We start from the raw sequence: 21,772 nt of genomic DNA, 5'->3' as shown, positions 1-21,772 counted from the left end.
AATGAGCTTCGGGTAATACTGTTTTATGTGCGCGCGAGGAAGCGGATAAGTCACGCACGTTCTCGACATTGTAAAATGTAAGGCTACGATTGGGATAACGTAACCGTCATTCACCGGGACGAATCGTGGCCTCATATATTTTTTTTTCTTTTTTTTTGCTACTTGCCAAGCCTTTCGTGACGTGCAGCAATATAATTACAATATTACACGATGAAGCGATAACGTCACGCCACGACAGCGTGAGTTCGTTTAAGAAATATCGGTATCTCCCTATCCCAGCTCACTCTCTCTCTCTCTCTCTCCCTCCCTCTATCCCTTCCTTGAATCTCCCCGATCGCTACTTCCACCCATTACGCGTACAATTAATTACGTTCCCCTTTTACCGCATCACTAATTTCAAAAAAAATACTTCTATATATATATAAAATTTATTTGCACGTTGTATGTCGTGCATAAAAAAAAAAATAATAAAAAATAAAAAATAAAACTTTAGATTTAAAAGCTGCTGATATATCAAACGCAAATTTAATTCTTTTTAATTTCCATAAATATGCCGATGCCCGAATTGTGTTCATTGCCGTATAAAAAGTGTAGGGTCCGTTACGCGATTGTAGATCGCGGTTTAATTAAATTTGGCGAAAAAGGGGAGGAACGGTGGGAGGGCATACTTGGTTATCTTTCGTCTTGGCGTATTTCGCAGCGCGCGGAATATTTGCGTGAAATCGTAGCAGAGAAGTTGTCCACGGTATCCGTATCTATATGCAATTTTATCGGCGACCGAAGTAATGGAATAACCGAGGGCGCCATTAAATTTATTCACTTATTTCGTCCTCCAAGTATAAACAGGCGCCGTTGAGTATCACCCAGCTATCCCGCCTTGCCGCCTATTTTGTCCCGGAGGTTGAGTTGAAGCGGAAGCTTCGTTATTTCGTGTTTACCGGTACAGCTTCTACCAGCGACTTCCTCGAGCATATGCGCATACCTAATTTTCGAGGTGGAATAAAGCGGAATACCGTGGCAGCTGAATCGTCACATCGCGAAAGAAACGCGTCTTTAATGGTTTTTAACGAATACGAACCGAAGAGAAACAATTTAAGTACAGGGTACCACGGTCGACGTGAATACTTTTCACTTGTGAATATTTTTCGCCAACTTTGTTACGTAACGCGTGTTCCACAAATTAAACCACGTTTTCACGAGCGCGATATTATCGCGAAAGTATCCCGGTGAGAAATTACGATGCAATTTACGGTGCAGAATTGCATGTGCGATGAGCTTGATCTTAATAAATTTATAGCGGGATGAGTTATTTTTTTTTAATCAGAAATGATATCCTGGTTTTAAATTATTATCGCCCGCGTAATAAATGGAACGTAAAAATGTAATGATATTCTACAAATAGAGAGAGAAATTGTAAAATTATCATACCGGCCGATTAAATTCTTTCATTTACGTAATATACACTGGTGTACATACTTGTTATCTGCAAAACGTAAAAGATAAAAATTATGATTTAAATACCGATTCTTTATTCTGTAATTTAAAAAAAAAAAAAAAAATTAATGAAGAGTGAAAGTCACATGCAGGATCGTAGGGAGGCTCAACTAAATTACGTTAAATTAAAGTCCATTAACCTAAATGTGTTTTTCTTTATATCGACTCATATCAAAATCCATTAAACTAAATTGTCTTAAAATACCAATCTAATATACAACCGCTATCTTTTAATCTGCCATTATTTGGTTACTTTTTAAGTACGTAAAAAGTCGTGAGCTTTCGAATCAAACAAATGAACGAGCGTTGTGCCAGTGTGACTCTTTAGAGAAGCGGCAAACAATCATTTTGATTAAACTGTTACAATACGCGGCCGATTGGACGGATGATACGTCTGTCTTCGATACGCAAAGAATGCGTGTACTCGCGAGGCAGAGGATGCGGGCTTCGGAACGAGACGAGAAAGAGGGACATTCTCGCGTGACCATCGAAATAACGAGCGAAGTAATAGTGGTAGCGGCAACGGCACGTACTACGATGCTTCGTGTGCCGCTGATATACGCGAGACTTCTAATTGGCGAATCATCGACTTTAATAGCACTTGAGGGTAGATACATGCGCGCATTAGAACACTCGATTTCAGATCACGATCTGGGAACATTTACACGATCTTCCTTCCCGTAATACGTGTACTATGTCGATAGATAAGAGAAGCGTGTCTTATTAAATGTGATAATACTACTATCAAAAAGATCATTAATTAATCGCAGATAATGTCACGCGTTAACATAAATATAATAACGTTGCGATCACTCTGACATGAAAGTACTCGCTAGAAATAATAAGTTACATTAATCTGCCGGTTATATTAATTTGTCAATTATATATTAATCTCAAAATTAAAGAATTCTGACGATTATTATTTATCCAGATATCGTCACAAAAAAAAGATAAATGTACTTATCGAAAAAATGGGACGGTATATCGTGTATCAAAACTTAACTTAATAAATTTCGAAAAAACAAAATTTTTGTTACGGTGTTAAGTTAAAAAAAAAAAAAAAACCCTACACTCGGCTACTTTTGAACATGTCTGCGAGTGAAAGGAGCAAACTTCGGCGTCTTCTCTGCGACTGAAAATTAAACTTAATCACACGTCGGTCCGAGCTGCTCGTTCGTCCTTTTCGCGCGCGCAACTCTCAAGAATATCGGAGAACCCCTCTGTGCAGACCTCAAAGGGCGGACTTGTCCTTCCGGGTAGCCGAACTTCGAGATCTGAGTCGACACACGTGCGCCAGTCACAGTCTGCATTCGGAAACGTGTCCGGCGCTTTCGTGGTCGTCCGCGTATATAATACTTGCTGTATCAAGAGTTGACATCTCTCGATGCGCGAGACGCATCGAAACGGGAACGAAATGCACGCACGCACGCACGTTAATGGAGAGCACGAAAATCATTACCATACTCGAACTCTAAATAAAATACACAAATACGCGCTAATAAACATTATTTTTCAAACTTGCCCGACCACATTCTATTCGATCTCTCCCCACGTGGAGATTATGTCCAGAAAACGTAATCCCTTCAGCGGCATGCAAATTGCCACGACTCGAGCACGCGATAAAGATGAGCCTTACAACCTTGCGCCGTTCACAAAGTTTTGACGATCCATAAGCCGTCGCACGTAGCGGACCATAATTCTCTTAACAACGCGACGATCATAGAACTCCGGTTCGTAACAACGTAATGCCTATAGATTTAATGTCACGGCAGAAGTTACCTTAACGCGACGGCACGTGAAAATGAGTCTTTAGGAATGCGATATTGGATATCGAGTTTCGAAGAAAGCGACTGTAAAGGTCCGCGTGATCCATCATCCCGCGCGCGACGTGTTGCGTTCGTGCCATTTTTATTCGGTATTTGTTCTTTCATATCCATTTTGTTTGCGAGATAGCACACATTGCACCTCTCTCTCCCCTCCCCCCCCCTCCCCGGCGTAATGCAGTGACGGGCGTCGCGGTGTAGTCGCGGGGAAGATGTATCGTCATATCGCGAGGCACGGAAAGCGAGTGTTTACGTCGCGCCGAGCCGATCGCCGAAATCTTAAGGGCGGAGGATCACGAACGCGGCCAGAATGACAAATTATTTCCCCGCAACGAGGGGATTGTCGTGGCGATGCGAGGATTAGATTACGTGATCGACAAGCGATCCATCAGGATATAGCGATTCGACCTCAAATACGATCTTAATACGCCCGGCTGGCCGCTCGATATTTCCGGAAGTTCCTGATACTTTGATTCTCTGATACTCTTCTCCGATAAACAAGTTTCTTAGGCTCTTTGATAAAATAAATAAAAGAAGTGAAATTAATTTATAGTTTAGTTCTCTTTTCTTTTTTTTTTTTCCTTTTTTTTCTGCTATATGAACTGGCGGTTAATCACGAGAAAATGAAAGAAAATCGTGCGGCTGTCTAAAATGTGCCATTTGTTGCTCAAATGTTCGCCACCACCCAAATGAAAGCAATTCCAAGAGCAAAGTGAGTTGTGAAGTAGCTTCGAATGTGACGAGAATCACTGAAGGAATCGGTCTATCTTCTGGTACGGGCTTCCCTCTTAGTATTTCCTATCTCGTACCATCGTTAAAGTTACGAGAAATGCGGAGGAAAGAAATCGCGACGTTCTTTCATACAGCGCGAGCGGAGGAAGGGCATTTCGCGTTTAAAAACGAGTGTGCGAATTTCGTTTTGCGCAGAGATATTTAACCAAAGCTATCGTCTTATTTCGATATCGCTCCATGCATAAGAAGAATAATTATACAGCCACCGTATATTTAATCATATATTTGCATATTCCAAGACACGTTATTATCAAGTGATAAGTTGACGTTGTAGAAAGTCTGACTGGGCGACGTAATCCGCATTCTCCTCGGCATTTTCTTCATGAAAATGGCGCGTTACTAGGCGTTGATCGAGTAGCCAGGATGATGAATGGACTATCGAGTTCGCACAAAGAGCCGCCTTGCAGGAGTCCTGCACGATCGGCTCTTTTTACGTCGGGCCATTTGACAAATCCTATTTATGCGATGGCTTCTTACACTCTAGTTACACCGTGATACGTCAAATGCACGCAATCGATTACGAATCGACACTCATTCATGGCAGCAAATTGCAACAAAGGAAAGATATCGTTACCGACTTATTGTGTTTTATTGCTCCATTAATTCGTGACGCAAAAAAAAATTAAAAAAAAAGAATTCTTGTCGTGAATAAAAAAATATAAAATTTTATAATGTAATACTAAATTTATAAAAAAAAAATATATATATATATACATATATACAGGCAACAATAAAGATTAAGAAGCTTCTCTCTTTTTATTATAAAGTACCAACGGGCTAGTCGGCCGAGGAGAAAATGGCAATATTAAGCGCGCTCTTAATCTGGAGAAGAAGTAACAAAAAGTGACTGTTCCGTGACAATAAGGCGAAAGCTGCTTAGGTACTCAGTTCTTCTCTCGTTAAAAGGAAGCCCTTTTAAGTACGTGCCGAAGAGGCACGAAATTGTGTACTCACGCAATAAGTTTTGATGCCCGTATTAAAAATTGAAGATTACGAATTAATTTCAAATTAGTTGAGAAGAAAACAAATGAAATTGAAATGCTCTGGCTGAAGTTTTTAACTCGATGCATTTCATCTCCGATAAATACTTTTGTTTATCGGTAAAAACAAACGCTGGCTTGGAGTGGTATGCGCGTAAGGTTCAACAATTCGACATTCGATAAAAACGCCGAGTATAAGTACGCACGAGCTGCGCGATTAAATTAAAACTGCACGATGTATGCACGATATTCCGTATCTTAGTGTACAACCAGCGGGAGCTGCACTAATTAAAAACACACAAACATCCACCGTAAACGCATTGCGGGGCCGGTGTAATTAAATTCAACAGGATTAATTATCTCGCGACGAAACGCGGCCGGGAGAGTTCAGGAAAGAGCATTCGAATCTGCAAAGAGTTGTCGAAGACAAAGAACAAAGGGTCAGTCTGTCGAGGATAATATTCAAGGGGCGCAAGGGCCTCAACCGGGTACAGCCGGCGCAAAGCTAGCGTTAATTAACAATTAAAGTTATTACGTCCGTTCGGTTCCGGACGGACGACTTTTCTACTTATGCTCCCTCGTATCCAGTCGAGACGCGGTCAAGCACACACGCATGTACACCCGGACACAAGAAACGTTTGCCTAGCACGTTCGCAAGCGGCACGCGCATACATTTGCATTTTACGATGCGTCTAATTGAGCTGTTCGTTATTTTGTCGTGGCGATTACCGGCGCCCGAGCATGCACGGGCGTATTTTATCGTCATCCGTTACGAGATCACGGTGTTCTGTATCTCGGGAAAAACGACAGGTCCAAGCGTGTTGTGGACCGATTAAAAAAAAATGAAAAAAAAAGAAAAAAGTCATTGCTACCGAATACGTTACTGTTGCAGGTACGCGTGTGCTTATTTTTAGAGGCGACAGTAATTTGCGACGCCGATCGGCGAAGCATGAAGAGAGTTTATAATGATTCACGCTGAATTAACTGTGATTAATTATTCCGCTAATTATTCCGGTGCTCCGATTATTGTTTGCACAGTTCATTGAGAATTCGTACGAAGCCCGTCGAATATTATGCGTGTTTACACCTTTATTTGGCGCCATAATTAGTAAATCGGTAAATAAATGCGGCAATATTAAAAAAAAAACAAATGTTTTTTAAAAACCAACAGCGTTATTATAAATAAAACATAACGATATTTTAAGTGCAATCCACCAACATAAAACGTGGGAAGAGAAACTCCAAGAGATGGAAAATTGTAATTCGTAAGATGCGTTTACTTGTCGCATCTATAATTGGATCTAAAGTCTGCTGACGCAGCTGACGCTTAGAGTTTGCGAGAAGGATTCGTCTGGAATACGTTATATACTTGACATTGTAAAAGAAAAAAAGAAGAAATGTTTCAAAAGTATAAATCAAATTTTAAAAGTTTTTCCTCTTTCTTTATCTACTAAATATATTGGAGAACGTGAGTATTTCAACAATTTCGTCCGATTTAGAAATTGATTCTATTACGCGATCAGGTCCTCCTAAATATTTAAAAAAAAAATTTTTATGATATCTCACGGCGTCCGTTTCGAAAGATAAAATTCAAATTTTCATTGCTATTATATAAAATATCCAGCGTAAATACTGCACGCGTAAAAGAACATGCACGCATAAAATATAAACATTCGGCGAATCGTTGAAACTGACTACGTGTTCGTAGCCACAAAGCACTTCTCGGCCCGTGATATTAATGGCATCGTCCGGGATTTGGTGAAACTTCTTTTACAAACCTACGTTTTTACAAATAGATACGCGAATGTTTCATTTCCAATATATGTATATGTATAGTACAGATGCGAACCATATAAATATGAACTGAGTTGATCAGTGGATAATATTCGCTTAACTACAAACTAGATAGAAAGGAGTCAGAAAATCAATAGAAGTCGCGAAACATTTATTTTAATTTCGGCCAGTCGCGTCATATGTTTTATTTACCAAGATGCATAAGTACAAAACTGATCTTTATGAACCCGAGAGGGTGGCTGTGTTATATATAAAAATTTATTGGAGGATACGTAGAGAACGAGCAGAAAAAAAAGAGAGACGCGGGGAAGCTTGTTTGCGGACTGCTGCAAAGCAAACAAATAACAGTGCAAGTTACAAAAAAACAACTCGTCGAAATGTCGGCGGACACATTTGTCTAGAAATACGAGTCATTGAAACTATGGTTCGGCATTGTGCTTTTTGCAAATTAAAAGTTCTACGCGCAACGACTCTCGCTCGCTCATATATGGAACGGAATATATATATTTTTTTATTCCCCAGCCTAGAACCCGCTCGTGCGTTTCGCTGACAACCACCCCCCCTCCCCCGCCGGCGCTCGCGTTCGTTTATATTTGTTTATCGATTGGATTGTTGCTCGCGTGATAAAATGCCGGCGAGAGGAAGGAGAATGAAATGATCGTATACGCGAGCTCTCGCTACGGCAGCGACTCTAACAGCGAAATTAAATTAAACGCCAGTGATACGGAGTCAAAAAAATCATAAAGCGTAAAGAGAAGATCGGCGTTGTTTATTTCCGTATTTCTATTTTTTTTTTCTCTCTCTCTGTTTTTCAAAAAATCTCTCATTGCACAAAGGAGAATATTATTTAAATAATAATGCTTTATAATATCATATATTGCAATCAGAACGTAAAAAGCACGGAATAAACCATAATAATCTCTCTGAAATATATGTTGCTTCTACTTGCAATAGCATAAACATGACACAAAAACCATGTGCATTTTTTTGCTTTATTCAAATTCAAATAAATAATAATAAAAAAAATTTATTATAGATAAATTAATTGAAGTAAATTATCAATTTTGCTAAAATTTTATTATCGCGGGTCTTAATATTTATGCCAATTTTTATTCCATCGCGCAGTTTACCGATTTATCGCTGTAAATCTTTTTGGCAGTATAATAAATTAGATATAAGATATTCGTGCTTGCGGAGCTGTTCGGCGACAAATTACCTAACGTTCTAGCGTCACACATTCATCCCTCTGATCAATTTCCCACGTCTACATGATACACAATACTTGACACGCTCTATCACGCTTGGTCACGGTAACGCCGAAAGGCAAATATATGACGCGGATAAAACGCAATGTCCTTCGCGCATTCGACGATAAAAAAAAATCGTTGCGTAATTAAATTCAATTATTTCAATGATCACTGCGGGTTTTCCGTTTTGTCTCAGCTATTTCTAATCCAAAACTATGATATTTCGAATTTCCTAGCAGCCTCCTAGCGATGGTATTTAAAAGAATTACGTTCGACGTTAGCTCGTTTCTTAACATGTACTTTTAGTCACAATACATAAAAGCCGAAATCTGAGAGAGAATTCCGCCCTATCGTTTGGTCGACGCCTTTCGACCGGTGACCGCCGTGATATATGAAGCGGTCACGGGCCCCCCGCAGACGGGGTTAGGTTACGAACCTCCAAATTGATTCGAATCGTTCCTCGGCCATAATGCTGGATAACTAATGACGCTCATGCGCTTCCGATATTCTCGGACAGGTACCCGAAATCTCGTGGCGCGTGTACGAAATTCTCCTGACACAAAGCTACTGTAAAACAGTTTGAATTGCATCAAGTCGCTCGATTGTACTTTCATTTCTGTGTCCGTTGTTTGGAAACATCCTGTATAACGCGATAGGAATTTTTTTCGAATAAATTTGGTGATTCCTCTGATACTCGGTAACCTTTCAGAGGCTTACAAAACGACTATGTGTAACGTTACCATAACCACCGACGTTGATAAAATCGTAATAAATCGAGATGCGCTCTTTTATATACGACGCTACGCGGATAAGTTTGCAAATGATATGTTCGCTGTTTTCTCGTATCCGTCATTTGAAGTGCGATTTCAATATCCGTGGTGCTTTTACCGGCTAATCGCGATCGTCCGCGTGCACGCAGACACATGTTAATTGGCAGGCAGCGCAAAAACGCAGATATACGATCCGAGCGTCAAAGTAGCCAGGCGCGTCCATCGACGTCGGCAATATCAAATTGAAAAGTAATATCGAGATCGAAGTGTGACATAATTGCCTGTACATTGGTTCGCGTATGCGCGCACGTCGAGCAAGGGTGTAATTACAAACTGTTGGCTTCCCACGTGAGCGCGCTTGATACACAGACCGGTTGTCTTCACTATCGGCTTTTAATAATCGCCCGTGAAACTCGTTAAGATGCCGCCGGTTAATCGACGTAATGCAGGCATTTCACCTCTAATTGGCGAAATCGAGGTCTCAATCGGAGCACCGAAAAAGAATCGGCGACGACGTCTCTCGTGGACTCGCGCACGCAGGCTGCTTAACGACTTGCGGAGTGCACGCATTTAGTACCATTGATGCTTTTACGTTACAACAAAGATGATAAAGGTGCCTTTTCAATCCCAGAAGGAATTTCTTATGGCCCCGTAAGAATTGAAGAGCCGATGAGAAGTGATAAAACGGGTTTCTACATTGCGAACGATTGCAGTATTCGCGAGAATTAATCTTAATATTAATATTAGGAAATATTTAACTTCACCGTTGAATTTGCAACGCTACACCAATCAAATTTCAACTATTTTCCATTAAAGCGCATTATGTTAATAATGAGTTTTGTAACAAGTCGAGATTGTTTCACGAATTTAATCTAATATAAAGTGCACCATAATAAAGAGAGTTCCAAGTTACCCATTTAGTGTCTAAGAAGGTAATGAATAATAAAAATAGACATCTTGAAATTAACAATTAAAGTAAATTAATTGGAACTATTAGTCTTGGATTACTCAGATTAGCTTTTTAATAAATCGATTATTCATTATTGATTAACTTTATATACGAGATACATTATCACGGTCAGAAATAAATCGATCTATCGGTGAACTATATATGTATAAGTAATATAAAAAAAAGTATGCTAGCTTGTTTCTTTGGGTTAAACTATTTCAATGGTTAAATTTCTTTCTTCTACAAAACTAAAATTAATTTTATCTCGAATTCATTCACATGTGTAAATATACATATACATGCCCTTAAATGTATGCGTGCACATATATTGCTTACGTACTAAAATGAAAATCCTCTCAGAGTGCTACGTGCAGAAGGTGGAGAAAGATAATACGCGATAATACATGCACAGCGTTAATAAAGATACAAGAAAGAATATAAAGATATAAAGATAGATTTAAGATTAAAGATAACGGAGTCACAAAAGAAACAAAAAGATTACTAAATGGTTAAAGAAAAAAAAAATTATATTTTTGTATTTGAAAAAAAAAAACTTCCCGAGAACGTTTACCGTAACGTCCGCATTAATTAACTAGTGCATAAAGATAGCACGCGCTTTAAGTAGTTTTAATTGCCTCCGTGCTGTCGGCAAGAGAAATTAGATCAGTTAAAGAATTAGTCCACCAATCATGTTGAGATTGTCGATTAATTTTTAGATTCGATAAGCCATAAACGTATGTACTAGCGGGGAATTATTAATGTAACGCACCGTTTACTCGTCCCCTCAATTACAACGCGCGAACGATTCTCAAGAAGAGATCGGAGTTAAAAAAAGAAACGAGAGAGCAAATCGACGGCGAAGATAATCGAGTGATATCGCGACGGAGATATAAACCAAGAAGGCATTACGACAAACGAGGCGCCACGTCCAGATGTCAAGACAGCTGGTATTATGCTATTAGAATAAATGTAAAGCAAGAAATAGCATTTCCCCATCCTTTTCTTTTTCAAACTCGTCTCTTCCTCTCTCTCTCTCTTTCTCTCTCTTTTTTTCATTTTTTTCTTTTTCTTTCTTTCATTTTTCCTCTCCTCTTCTCTCTTTCGTTTGGTACAAGTTTACGTCTGACTTGGCACAAGGGTGGAAAATAGGAGCCGACCGAAGCGCGGTAGGGCGCATTTACATGATATGAATATAATGGAGAGGGCTAGGTCGCCAGCGAACTCGGGCTACGAGAGAGCGCTACCTGTTGAACGAAGAGCCTGGGGATCACTGGGTGACCCACAGGATGTGTTCGGGGTTGTCAGTAGGCTTGTCGCTGACTCCCGTAACGAGGCACTTCGCAAACTTTGACTCCTTGCTAAATATATTTTATTATCACATTGGCTGTGTGTCGCGCGATGTACTTTCTATTCAAACTAAATTCCATTGTAAAGAGAAAAAAAAAAAAAAAAGCGAATTTGCATTCTATCGAACAATTTCACACACGTTTCTTATTCGCGCATTAATAATCATCGCCTCGCACAAGCGCGATACACCGCACATGTAATGAGATAACGATCTTCTTTCGAGTCTCAAATTAAATAGGATGCGCGTTTCTACGAGTATTATTTATTCGGCCCGCGCATCCCATCTGTCTAATTAAAGGTTATCCGAATACGTATAATAGGATACTGGTATATACTATCACGTTGCCCACGCTCGGGTACGAAAACAAAATTCTATATGCAATAAATATGTGTGGGATAAGGAGGTGCGGGCATAAACTCCGTGCTTCTCGTTCGGGGAAAGATTCGAAGATCTTCCGTTTCCGCGATTCCACGATGGTGTACGCGTTTCAATGCTTCGGAAACAAATAAAAAAAACTCCACCCGTTCATTCAAATAACCAGTTAAATACGCGATGTTGCATTTCTATGATAATTTTTCGACGTAGGAAAAGGATATAAAATATGTTTACATGCGGCGGCACAAGAAACGAGCGCGGTGTAATAGCTCGGCTGCCTTTCAAGCGCGGTTTTAACAATAGCTCGCGCGATTTCTGAGTTAGGGTCGCAATCCGCTTCCGCGCTCCGATATCATTTCCCGTTCCTCGATTACGACGAGCGATTCCGACTATCGCAATCCTTGAAATTGCAATTTTCAAGAATGGCGGGCGGGCGGGCTGCATCGTCGAGAGACGCGAGACGAGCTGCCTCGTAAAAATCGCACTCGCGACTCCTGGGGCAGGAGGTGAGAGACAGCGACGGACTTAAAGGTGAGATGAAGAAAAGGAAATGAGCGTGGCGCAAGAGTCGAGGGGGGGAGAGAAAGAAGCGAGTATCGCAGAAGCAATATAAAGGGGCAATAAAATCACGACAGCCAACAATACGGGTAGACTTGGCCCACCACCTTCAGTTATCCTCCACTTCTCTTCTTCGCCCGATGCCCTTCTTTCTCTCTTCCGCTTATACCGGGGAATGCGCAGCCTAGGTCAATTTTATTTGCCCGTACCTGCCATAGGTAACTCCGATGCGAAAGTTTTGAAATTTCAACTTTACGAGGGGGCCACGGCGTAGCCCATCGGGAAATCGACCTCTATCGGAGTTAGACTGCGAGAAAATTTGGAAAAAAAAAAAAAAGGGCGCAGCCACTCTTGGCAACTTTGCACCGCATTCACGAAATGGATTTACATCTGGCTTCCGCGAACCGTGGAAATGATCAGATCGCAGCGGTAGATCGTCCTCGCGATATCGAACAAGATACGGGAGTTTAATAACAAGTTCGCGAACAAGAATAATCTTGAAAATGAGGAAGAGTCGGGACACATTTCTAAAAGAAGTATAATTCTAAATATTCTATTCTTTTATATACGTAGAAAATATCGTTATCTTCATTAAATCAACTTATATCTCGCTTGCTCGTGCAGAAATATATTGATCAATATTCCTTTTAATTATAAATGCTCATTTTATATCTATTTAATATTTTATGTAATTAGAAATGCTAATAATTAACATCGACGTTAATAATAAATATAAATTATATTACGTTTAAAATAAAAATAATAAATTTTGTAGTTCGATTAGTGCTGTAAAGAGTTAAAAGCGCTCATTAATGTATGCGTGGTACACAATTAATTTCAATTCTCGTCACACAACAACTTCCTACGAGACTACTGTCCATTCTAAGGAATCGTTAAAGAGCAAAAGGAAGAAGGTATTAAATAGACGGTATGTGCAGAACAGGCGCCACTGTGTGTCTCGGCACGAGCGCATTCAAGTCATTGGGACACGAGGCACGATCACTCAAACGGTCGCTATACGCTATTATACGTTAATGACGATCCGACTAACTGACTTGTAAGTACACGCCATACATCACGCGACGCATCTTAGCTGCGGTATTTACTGTAGCTGGCGCGGAAAAGTAAAAGTAAAGACAAAAATATAACTTTTGTAAAGTCGACGAATTAACCAAAAGAAAAAGCGCAGAAAATTTCTATCATTTAACAATTATTCTCTCCGCCGTTCTCTTGACAGCTTGTTTTCGGTATCGTCGATATCCAATTATTTTAAAGGAGCGAAAGGTACTTTTGCAGCAGGTGAAAAATATTTTAACAAACACTCGAAAGTTGATACGCCAGCCGTATTTCAAAGGAAGAGCGAACTCGATAGGTGATACATTCGCATTTGATGCATGAAATAATTGAAAGCGCGAGATAGTTGAAGATAAAAGGGCAAATCCGTATGCCGCATGTTTAATTTGACCGCGTCGATTGCGACTTGAATCCCCCCCGGTCGCGTATCTCGATGATTAACCGGGGCCCATCGGTGCGCCGAAAACGCTATTAAAACTCGCGTAAGCCTAAAGCCGTCCACGGTCGCGCTTGCTCGCTGAAAGCTCAGGCTTATTATATGCACAGACAGCGGAGCATCCGGTTAATAACAGTTCCATTCGCTTTGAATAATTTGCCCAAGTCCGGCGCTAACGGAGAACCCTCCCTCGAGCGTTCTCTCTCCTCCCACCGGTCCCCTACCCGGTCCAGAAAACTTTCGATTCTCGACGCGCATCGTTATTAAGCGTAGTACGTAATTAGCCGCCGCTAATAACTCACGCGTATTCGCCCGCGCGCTTTTGTACGCGAACATACGCGAGCGGGCGAGAACGAAAGGTGAAGACGGGGGATGTGCGAGGAGGCGACCCTCCCAAGAATGGCATTCTGCTTTCACAATATCCACGAGCTATGAGCAAGGTTATTAAAGGGCTGAGGTTCGTGCCTAAGGTTAAAGGAAAAGACGGCTGTGACCGCGGAACCCTTGGAAAGAGAAAGAGCTTTTCTCCCCCCGCCCCTTCCTTCTCTCCCGCGTATAAACCGCATGCAATCCGCGCTTACTTGTGCTCGCGTCCTCGCACGCAAGATCTACGTGCTTTCATATGGGAAAATACGTCGAAAATACGCGAGCTAAGATCAAAGCTCGGGACCGAGCCTAACCAGGTCTCGCGTGTTTCTACGAGGATGCCGTGGGATGAAAACACGCTTTATCAGACCAACAAGTCGGAAAACCGAGGCTCTTCGCACCTATTACGAAAAGGAATAAATGACAAACCCGAGTGCCATTCTACAGCCTTCTGCGCTCGCATAATTGCGATTATCCGCGTTAAAACGCGGAGAATCATGCTTCAAATAAGTAAGAAAATGACATGAGGGACAATAGAGCGCTTGTTCGTTTGATGTCGCGTTCTCACGAGGAAAATACAAGACGGCTGAGCTTTTATGCGCGTTTAAAATTTTCCTCTGTTGTTTACCGGTGCGCACGCGGAAGTTCTTGTTAATTAAAGTTTGATTTGCGAGTACTCGATTGAGCCGGCGCATAGAGTTTACTAATTTCTCGAGTAAACAGGCTATTGATTCACGTAATAAATAATGCTTTTGCCAACGTATCGCGAACAGTGCTTCGATTGCGTTCACGCTCCAAGAAGCAGACTCCAGATAACGATGAAAAATGTTTCGACTTTTTTACATTTAATAAACGCATAGATTTATGCTAACGGAACGCAAAATCTGTACGCACCGGTTATGGTCTTGCAAATTGATCGCCTCGCGCGCGACATAAGATGAGAGTTTACATTTCTCGAAACAAACAAAAATCATGACGGCCGCAATAAACTTTCGCATGCTCGAGCCACTTGAATAAAATTCCTGTCTTTTCATTTTTATTTATTAACCATCAACCGTGAACGCAATGTCATTACGCCGACGTACCGAGATATCCAGCATTAAAAAACCAGAATTAATCAAAAGAAAAAAATAATACAAGATCTTCGCGTTAAATTTTTCTTTTTAAAATTCTCGCGCTAAAGCTCTGCATCGTGCGTTCACGCAATGTACAAATTTCAAGCAGATAAAAAAATTTCAATAAACATTTATCGAAATGCAAATCGTTAAAAAGATAAAGTAAAGAAAATGTAATAATAATAATAATAAATGATTTGTACATAAATGTGATTATGTACGATGTATTTCTTGAACTTCGTATTTTTGCGAAAAAAGATCACGTGCAGTTAACTGAAACTCGCGATACCGGAAGACTTGAGATATCACGGTAATTGGGACGCTTGCGTCAGATGCGTCAGCAGGTGCATCGTCAGCACGCTATCGTGACATGCTATCGTATTCGCTAGATTGAATGAATACTGACCTTGCGAAGAAGGCCGCGGCTGCGCTGGCCTGCGCCGGCGTCCCGGGCATCCCGCTCACGTTGTACGAGTACTTGGTCTCTTGGTACACCTGATACACGTTCGGCTTCGAATGCGATGATCTATGATAATAATGTTCGCCGTGGTGACTCTTCTCCGGCTGGCCAATCTTGGCCAGGCCGTAACTCTGCGCGGACGAAGACGGCGTTTTACCGTGACACTTGTCGGACTTTTCGCACGAGGTGGGCGCGTGGAGATGCGACTTCTCGTGTGCGGACACCAGCACGGACGCCGGCTGCTTGTCCACGGCACCGTAAGACTTGAACTCGGTGGCGTAGCCTTTCAGCTCGCCGTAGTAACGTAGATTCTCGACCTTGTAGCCATGCCCAGCGTCGTGGCTCTTGACCTTACTGATCTCGTGCTTGTTGTAACCGACCTCCTGCGTGCTCGACTTCATTCTCTCCGAGCCGCACTTGCTACCCGCTGGCTCGCCCCCGCCGTGCAATGCGGCTTTTCCCGATAGCTTCTCGATCTTCAGCATGGATTTGTCGCTCGGGCGATTTTGAACCGCGTCGCTGCTTCCGGCCCGGTTCGATTCCGATCCGGTGCCTTTGTACTTGTCGAACGTGGTTACCTCGTTGTACGGGCCGCTACCGCTCTCCGGGAAGACATTCCCGATGACACCGTTGGTAACGCTACCACCGCCGATTCCACGAGTTTGATGATGGTGGTAATGATGATGGTGATGACTTTTCGCGGGTTCAACGTAACACCGAGAATCGCAATCAACGCTGGTCTCTTGCAACAGATTTTCCTTGCTGATGTTGTTATTATTATTGTTGTTGTTGCTGTTGCGCACGTCACACGTCTTGTGGGAGGACCGCTGTCGTGCAACCGCGACGCGTGTTACTTCTCGCGCGGTCGGCGTGATACTGGCCAGATTAGAGGGCGTCTCGGCGCCATGAGTGGCGGTGTTCCCCCTTCCTGCGCTGGAATTACCGCCACCGCCGCCTCCACCGCTGCTGACGCCGCCACCACCTTGTCGTTTGCCTCTCTCCTCCTGCCAAATGATAACGCAACATAGTAGCCCGCGTATAATACTACGATTCACGTATGTTTCGTCGTTAACGCGCCGACCATCGCCGCGCGAGCCAACGAAAAACGAAGCGTTAATGATAGAACGCGATCGAGACTAGTCGACAGTCTCTTTCGATTCAGTTTTTCAACGAAAATTTAATTTATTCATAAAAAAAAAAGCAATTTACTCCATAAAACACTTGTTAATCCCACTGTCAAAATTTAATTTTTTTATTGAAAATACACAATTCGACAATATAATTTTATTACTACTTAAATTTGTTCAATATATTTATAATCGATCCGTACGAGTAGCTGATAGGAGTAGTTGATATTTCGCAAGTAAACGAGAACGTGTTATGTCATATTACAACTTACCTGAATTCTCTTAAAATCATCCTGCCGTCTAGACATCTCGGTATATTTGGGCGGATCAGCGTGATACTTGGGCGGCGGTTCCGATTTCAACGGAGCCTCTTGATAGCGTGGCGGCCTGTCGAACTGTCGATACTTGGGCGGATCGATGTACGGATTATTCCGGTGCCCGTAGTAATTTGGCAGTTGACACTCGGTTAGATCCGACTGCGACCGATTCAGCTGGTGGCAGTCCGACGCAGGCACGCTCGCCAGCGCCTTCTGCTCCTGATGATTTTGCTTGGCGTGCTTCGCGATTTGCGGCTTCTCTTGGCCGTCGGCGTACGACTTGATATTTTTATCGGCACGTTCCCTGCACACCTCGGGCTTGTCCCTCCTCTCCTGACTAGGTGGAAGACCATCGATCTCGTAGAAGGTCAGCTCCTTCTTCAACTTCTGATGTTTATCATGCTGCCGTGGATTTTCCGATTTCACAGGCGGGTCTATCTGATAGAACGTGAGCTCGCGAGAATCCTGGGACTTTGAGCGTGTCTCTTGAGACACGTGATGCTGCCGCTCTGGCTGAGAATGGCTGCGCGAGTATCGCTGATCGAGCTTTAAACCATCTTGGTACTTGGTCCGCGAGAATCTATCGTGGGCGCCGAGCCTGTGCCCGTACTCGAGATACTCGTCGCCGTATTTGAAAATTTGCCGCGGCTTATACTTCTCCTCGTATTGTGAATAATTGTAGGTATTGAACCCGACCTGATTAAAATTCCTGCTGAGATTTGTAGAGTCGTAATTGGTCGACGTCACCGCTTCCATATTTATCTGCAACAGAATTAAACAAGACATTAATAAAAGTTTTAAAATTTTTCTTTTTTTTTTTTTTATCGCACGTTAAAGTTTTTATTGCAAATCTAATTTTAATATCGCTTCTTTAAATCTATAGTCAACGTATTTTTCGAATAAAACGAGATACTGGTGACGACAGATAAAGTGAAACAAGTATCCTTGAAGAATCCACGCAAAACGCACGAGTGGATTTGAGATAGATAAAGAGGAGTAAGAAGTAAGGCTGGATGCAGCGGACGGTGGCCATAAATTGAGGAAGACCGTCTTCTTAAATGCTAGAGTATTTAGCACGAACCAAAAACCTACGTGAGATAATTCAATCTGACACTGGGAAGGCATATCATTATTATCAACGTCGTATCTTGAATAAAGCTTTACTCACTTTAATAAAAATAAAAAAAAAAAAAAAAAGAGAGAGAAATGTCGCGCAAGAACCCTATCGAAACAGACCGAAAGGGTTGCAAAAGACTTGGAGCTTGTGCCGAAAGTTGGACCAAGGAAACCGGTTCGCACCTCTGAATCTAAAGACCGATCAGTTTATATGTACACAGTAGGTTTCAGAAATATTCACACGTGAATTCTTTAAATAATTTGCGAAGTTAATACGTTTTTCAGTAAAACTTAATTTAGTTCCAAGTTAAATGGTGTTTATCATTTCTTTTAACGAATCCTCCCATTTAAGAAGTTATATTTTCTCGTAAAATAATTTTTAACACTTTTACCTTTCATAATTGTTCATAATTAAATATTTTCGCAAAAAGAAAATGTATTTTAAATTAAAATGTTTTAAAAGTTTATCTTAAATACGGAAAAGGATGTAAAATTGAATTTAAATTGCGTAGACAGAGGCAAGTATAATGAGCTCGGGACACCCTGTATATACGCAGGACCACCTTCGAAACTGATGTATCCGAGATCACGTGCGATTTCGCTTTCCTTTTCGTACGAGCCCTTATTCAGAACGCTGCGAGGCACGGATGAACAACCGAGATGCCTGGACGCGATTAGTTGCAAACGACTTCGCGAAACTCGAATCGCTAATGTAAAATCTTCGTTCTTGTGTATATTTTACCTACGTTTAAAAGAAACGATCCTCGATCCAAAAGTTAGATGGCCGCGCGAGTTATCAGAGAAAGAAGGAGCTTACAAAATTACCGATTATAATTTTCGCAGAGCAATCACGTACGGACGGTTCGCTTAATCTGGTTTCTATGAGGTTCACCCAGTACATACTGAGCGCTTAATTTCGCATCGCGAATCGGGAATACTCCCGCAGAGCCGCCGTTATATATTGCAGCTAGTAATGAAGACTTTCCTCGACAAGAGCAGCGAGCTACCGACGACGCTTTATTTATCGCTTCACCTCAAATATACAATTAACATGTTGAGAAGGTGTCCAAAGGTAGTGGAATATAGCACGTCGCGCCGGCATCTTTCTCTTCGTTTTTTTTTTCCTCTCTCCTCCTTTACTTTCTGCCAATTTCTTCCAACCCCTTTCCCGACCAGGAAAAACGCGAAGACCGAAGTGAGATCGAACGCGCGCTCGCGCGCCTTTCACTTTTATTATCGTGGAGCTCGTTAGAGCGACCGTTTTAAGAATGTTAACCCGGAATTCGTCGCCAGGAGTAATTTAATGCCCCCCTATTTTAATGGAACTTTGCTCGTAATACGGAAATGTGGCGACGACGTCTACGAATAAATCCTAATGAAGTATGACGTAATTAATATACTCATTCTTCAATTTGTCTAGCATTTAGGTCACGTTATTACCTTGCGAAACGATAAACGCGATTTTCCACGCTGTTAAAACTTCATTCTTGGTCTTATTTTCGAAAATAAATTTAGCACTAATGCTGCGTGCAATAATTTTGATACTAATCTAATTATTCAAAATATTAAATTTTAATTGACTTTTATTTAATTTAATTTGTTAGTGTATTCACACATGAAGATGTAGAGTTTTTTTTTTTTTTAACTTTTTTTTACGAAAGCTCGAAAATATATACGCAACAAAGGCAAACACAACTACTGTGTAAATATCGTTACTTTTTAAATTTATAACAGATAAATTTATATAAACGAATAAAACGTGCCATCGTATCAATAACAGCGAGTTTTCGGCTATCCATCCTGGTAGATTATTGTACCCTGCTTATCGTACATAAATCAAGCGTCAGGAATAAAAAATATTGTACATGTCGAAATAAAATATCGCCGTCGCATGTCGAATCTACCGTATGCGCGATTTCTCGATGCAATAAAAAAAAAAAAAAAAACTTGTTACTCGACTCGTGATAGAATGTTCCAAATGAATATATGATGCGCCATTGACCCCGATGCAAAGGTGCTATTTTTTTTTCTTTAATTTTTTTTTCACGATGATACTGAATGACGTGCAGCATTATTAAATATCATTAAAGAGAAACGCTGCTGGAACTTACACGTAACTGTACTTGCATTTCATCGGTAAAGTTTCACGCCCATATACATTATATTCGCACGGAATCCTTAATTAAAAAAAATTGGAAATTAAAAAAAAAAAAGAAAGAAAGAAAGAAAATTATTTCCTCAAGTGTGAAAACGAATTTACTTGTTCAAATGTGAATTTTGCGAACACAAGTCACGGAACGGTCCACGCAATTGATAAATGCACTTGGCATTCATCTTCATCACTCATTTACGAGCATAACGGATATGTTTCGATGATAATGAAAGCATAGGAAACGATCACGCGTTGCAACTTCGACCTATAACTCATCCCGCCGCATAATTTGGCAAGCCTAACTTCCCCGTGGGGTGTCGAAGCGGCGAACTGTACGCTCGGATTCCGTCATAAATATTAATAGAATCTTTTTTTTCGCGGGTCCTATCCCACTGCGGAAGACGATAATCGTGTTGTTTACGCTGTCAATAACAAGCTCCGTCCGTCGTTGGGGCTCACTCCTAACAGCGAGGGCTCGTTTCGAAACGAAACCCCATAATTACAGGTGCCGCTAAGATTCGTCCGGTACAAGTCGGTGCTTCTCCTGTCCCAAACCGCCGCGAAATAACTTGGTTTCTCATTAGATCAACGCGTGTGTGAAAATTACAGCCATCAACGGGATTAATCGAGCCGATGTTACGTATTTCACGCAGGGCCATGTTAATGGAAAAATTACATCGATGAGGCTGAAGCGCCACGACTGGTACTTGATAATAATTTATACAGATAATTAATGGTATACTCCGAAGGAATATTCCATGTTATTTTAGTGGAATTTTAATAGACGCGTTTGATAAAGTAAATCTAATATTAAAAGAAGAGAAATTTTATAATAATAGAATATTATATTTTAATATTGTATACAAAAATAAAACAAAAATTGCATTACTTAATTAAATCGAGTAAAAAGGGCTACATTAATTTCGTCATAGAATGTACTCGTGCCAACAATAGATATTCAATCATATAACAACAGCGTAATAACATCGTTTCGTATAAAAGTATCAGGTGACTGAATTGAACACATTTATCCGCAGACAAATCGATTTTTTTTTTAATTTTTATTTATTTTATTTTTTTTATTTTAAAGTCGACGGCTCAAATTTTCATTTACTCGTCGGCGCAGTTTTGCCGGCTGGAATACTGCAATTACACAAAGGAACTCGGTCCACGAGTGGCAATTTCTCTTTCGCAATTTCGAAATTATTAATTAAACTGTTTCCCCTTTAATGCTACTGCGCCGGCGGCTAATATTTCCCCCGTAGATAAAGAGCAAAGTGCGTGGAATAGAAACTACTGAATAAAGGAGACAAAAGCGCAAAATGAAAAAGATAGAAAGCCCGTGAGATACAGATAGACGGAGAGAGCGGAGGCAGAGCGCGATGGGTGGTACCCTCGGTTGCCGTGTAAATGAGGCGATGAACAAAGTTCCGCGTGTAAACACCAAATAAAGGTGGATAACGTGGTTAGTTCCAGCCG

General features: G+C 41.1%; 1 protein-coding gene across 2 annotated transcripts in view; it reads right to left on the bottom strand.

Moving 5' to 3' along the window:
• LOC139106073 (uncharacterized) overlaps window positions 1-21,772 on the bottom strand; it is a 278,883-nt gene that overhangs the window by 168,819 nt on the left and 88,292 nt on the right. For both annotated transcript variants that reach the window (XM_070662553.1, XM_070662554.1), the window contains exons 4-5: window positions 16,981-17,787; window positions 15,528-16,585 (exon numbers count right to left, since the gene is read on the bottom strand). In XM_070662553.1, coding sequence (XP_070518654.1) covers window positions 15,528-16,585; window positions 16,981-17,787 — 1,865 coding nt within the window. The remainder of the gene's footprint in view (window positions 1-15,527; window positions 16,586-16,980; window positions 17,788-21,772) is intronic.

This window comes from Cardiocondyla obscurior, linkage group LG10 (assembly GCF_019399895.1).
Source record: "Cardiocondyla obscurior isolate alpha-2009 linkage group LG10, Cobs3.1, whole genome shotgun sequence".
Taxonomy (NCBI): Eukaryota; Metazoa; Arthropoda; class Insecta; order Hymenoptera; family Formicidae; genus Cardiocondyla; species Cardiocondyla obscurior.
Note: the sequence above shows the minus strand (reverse complement) of the source record. Positions and strands in the feature narration are given on the sequence as shown.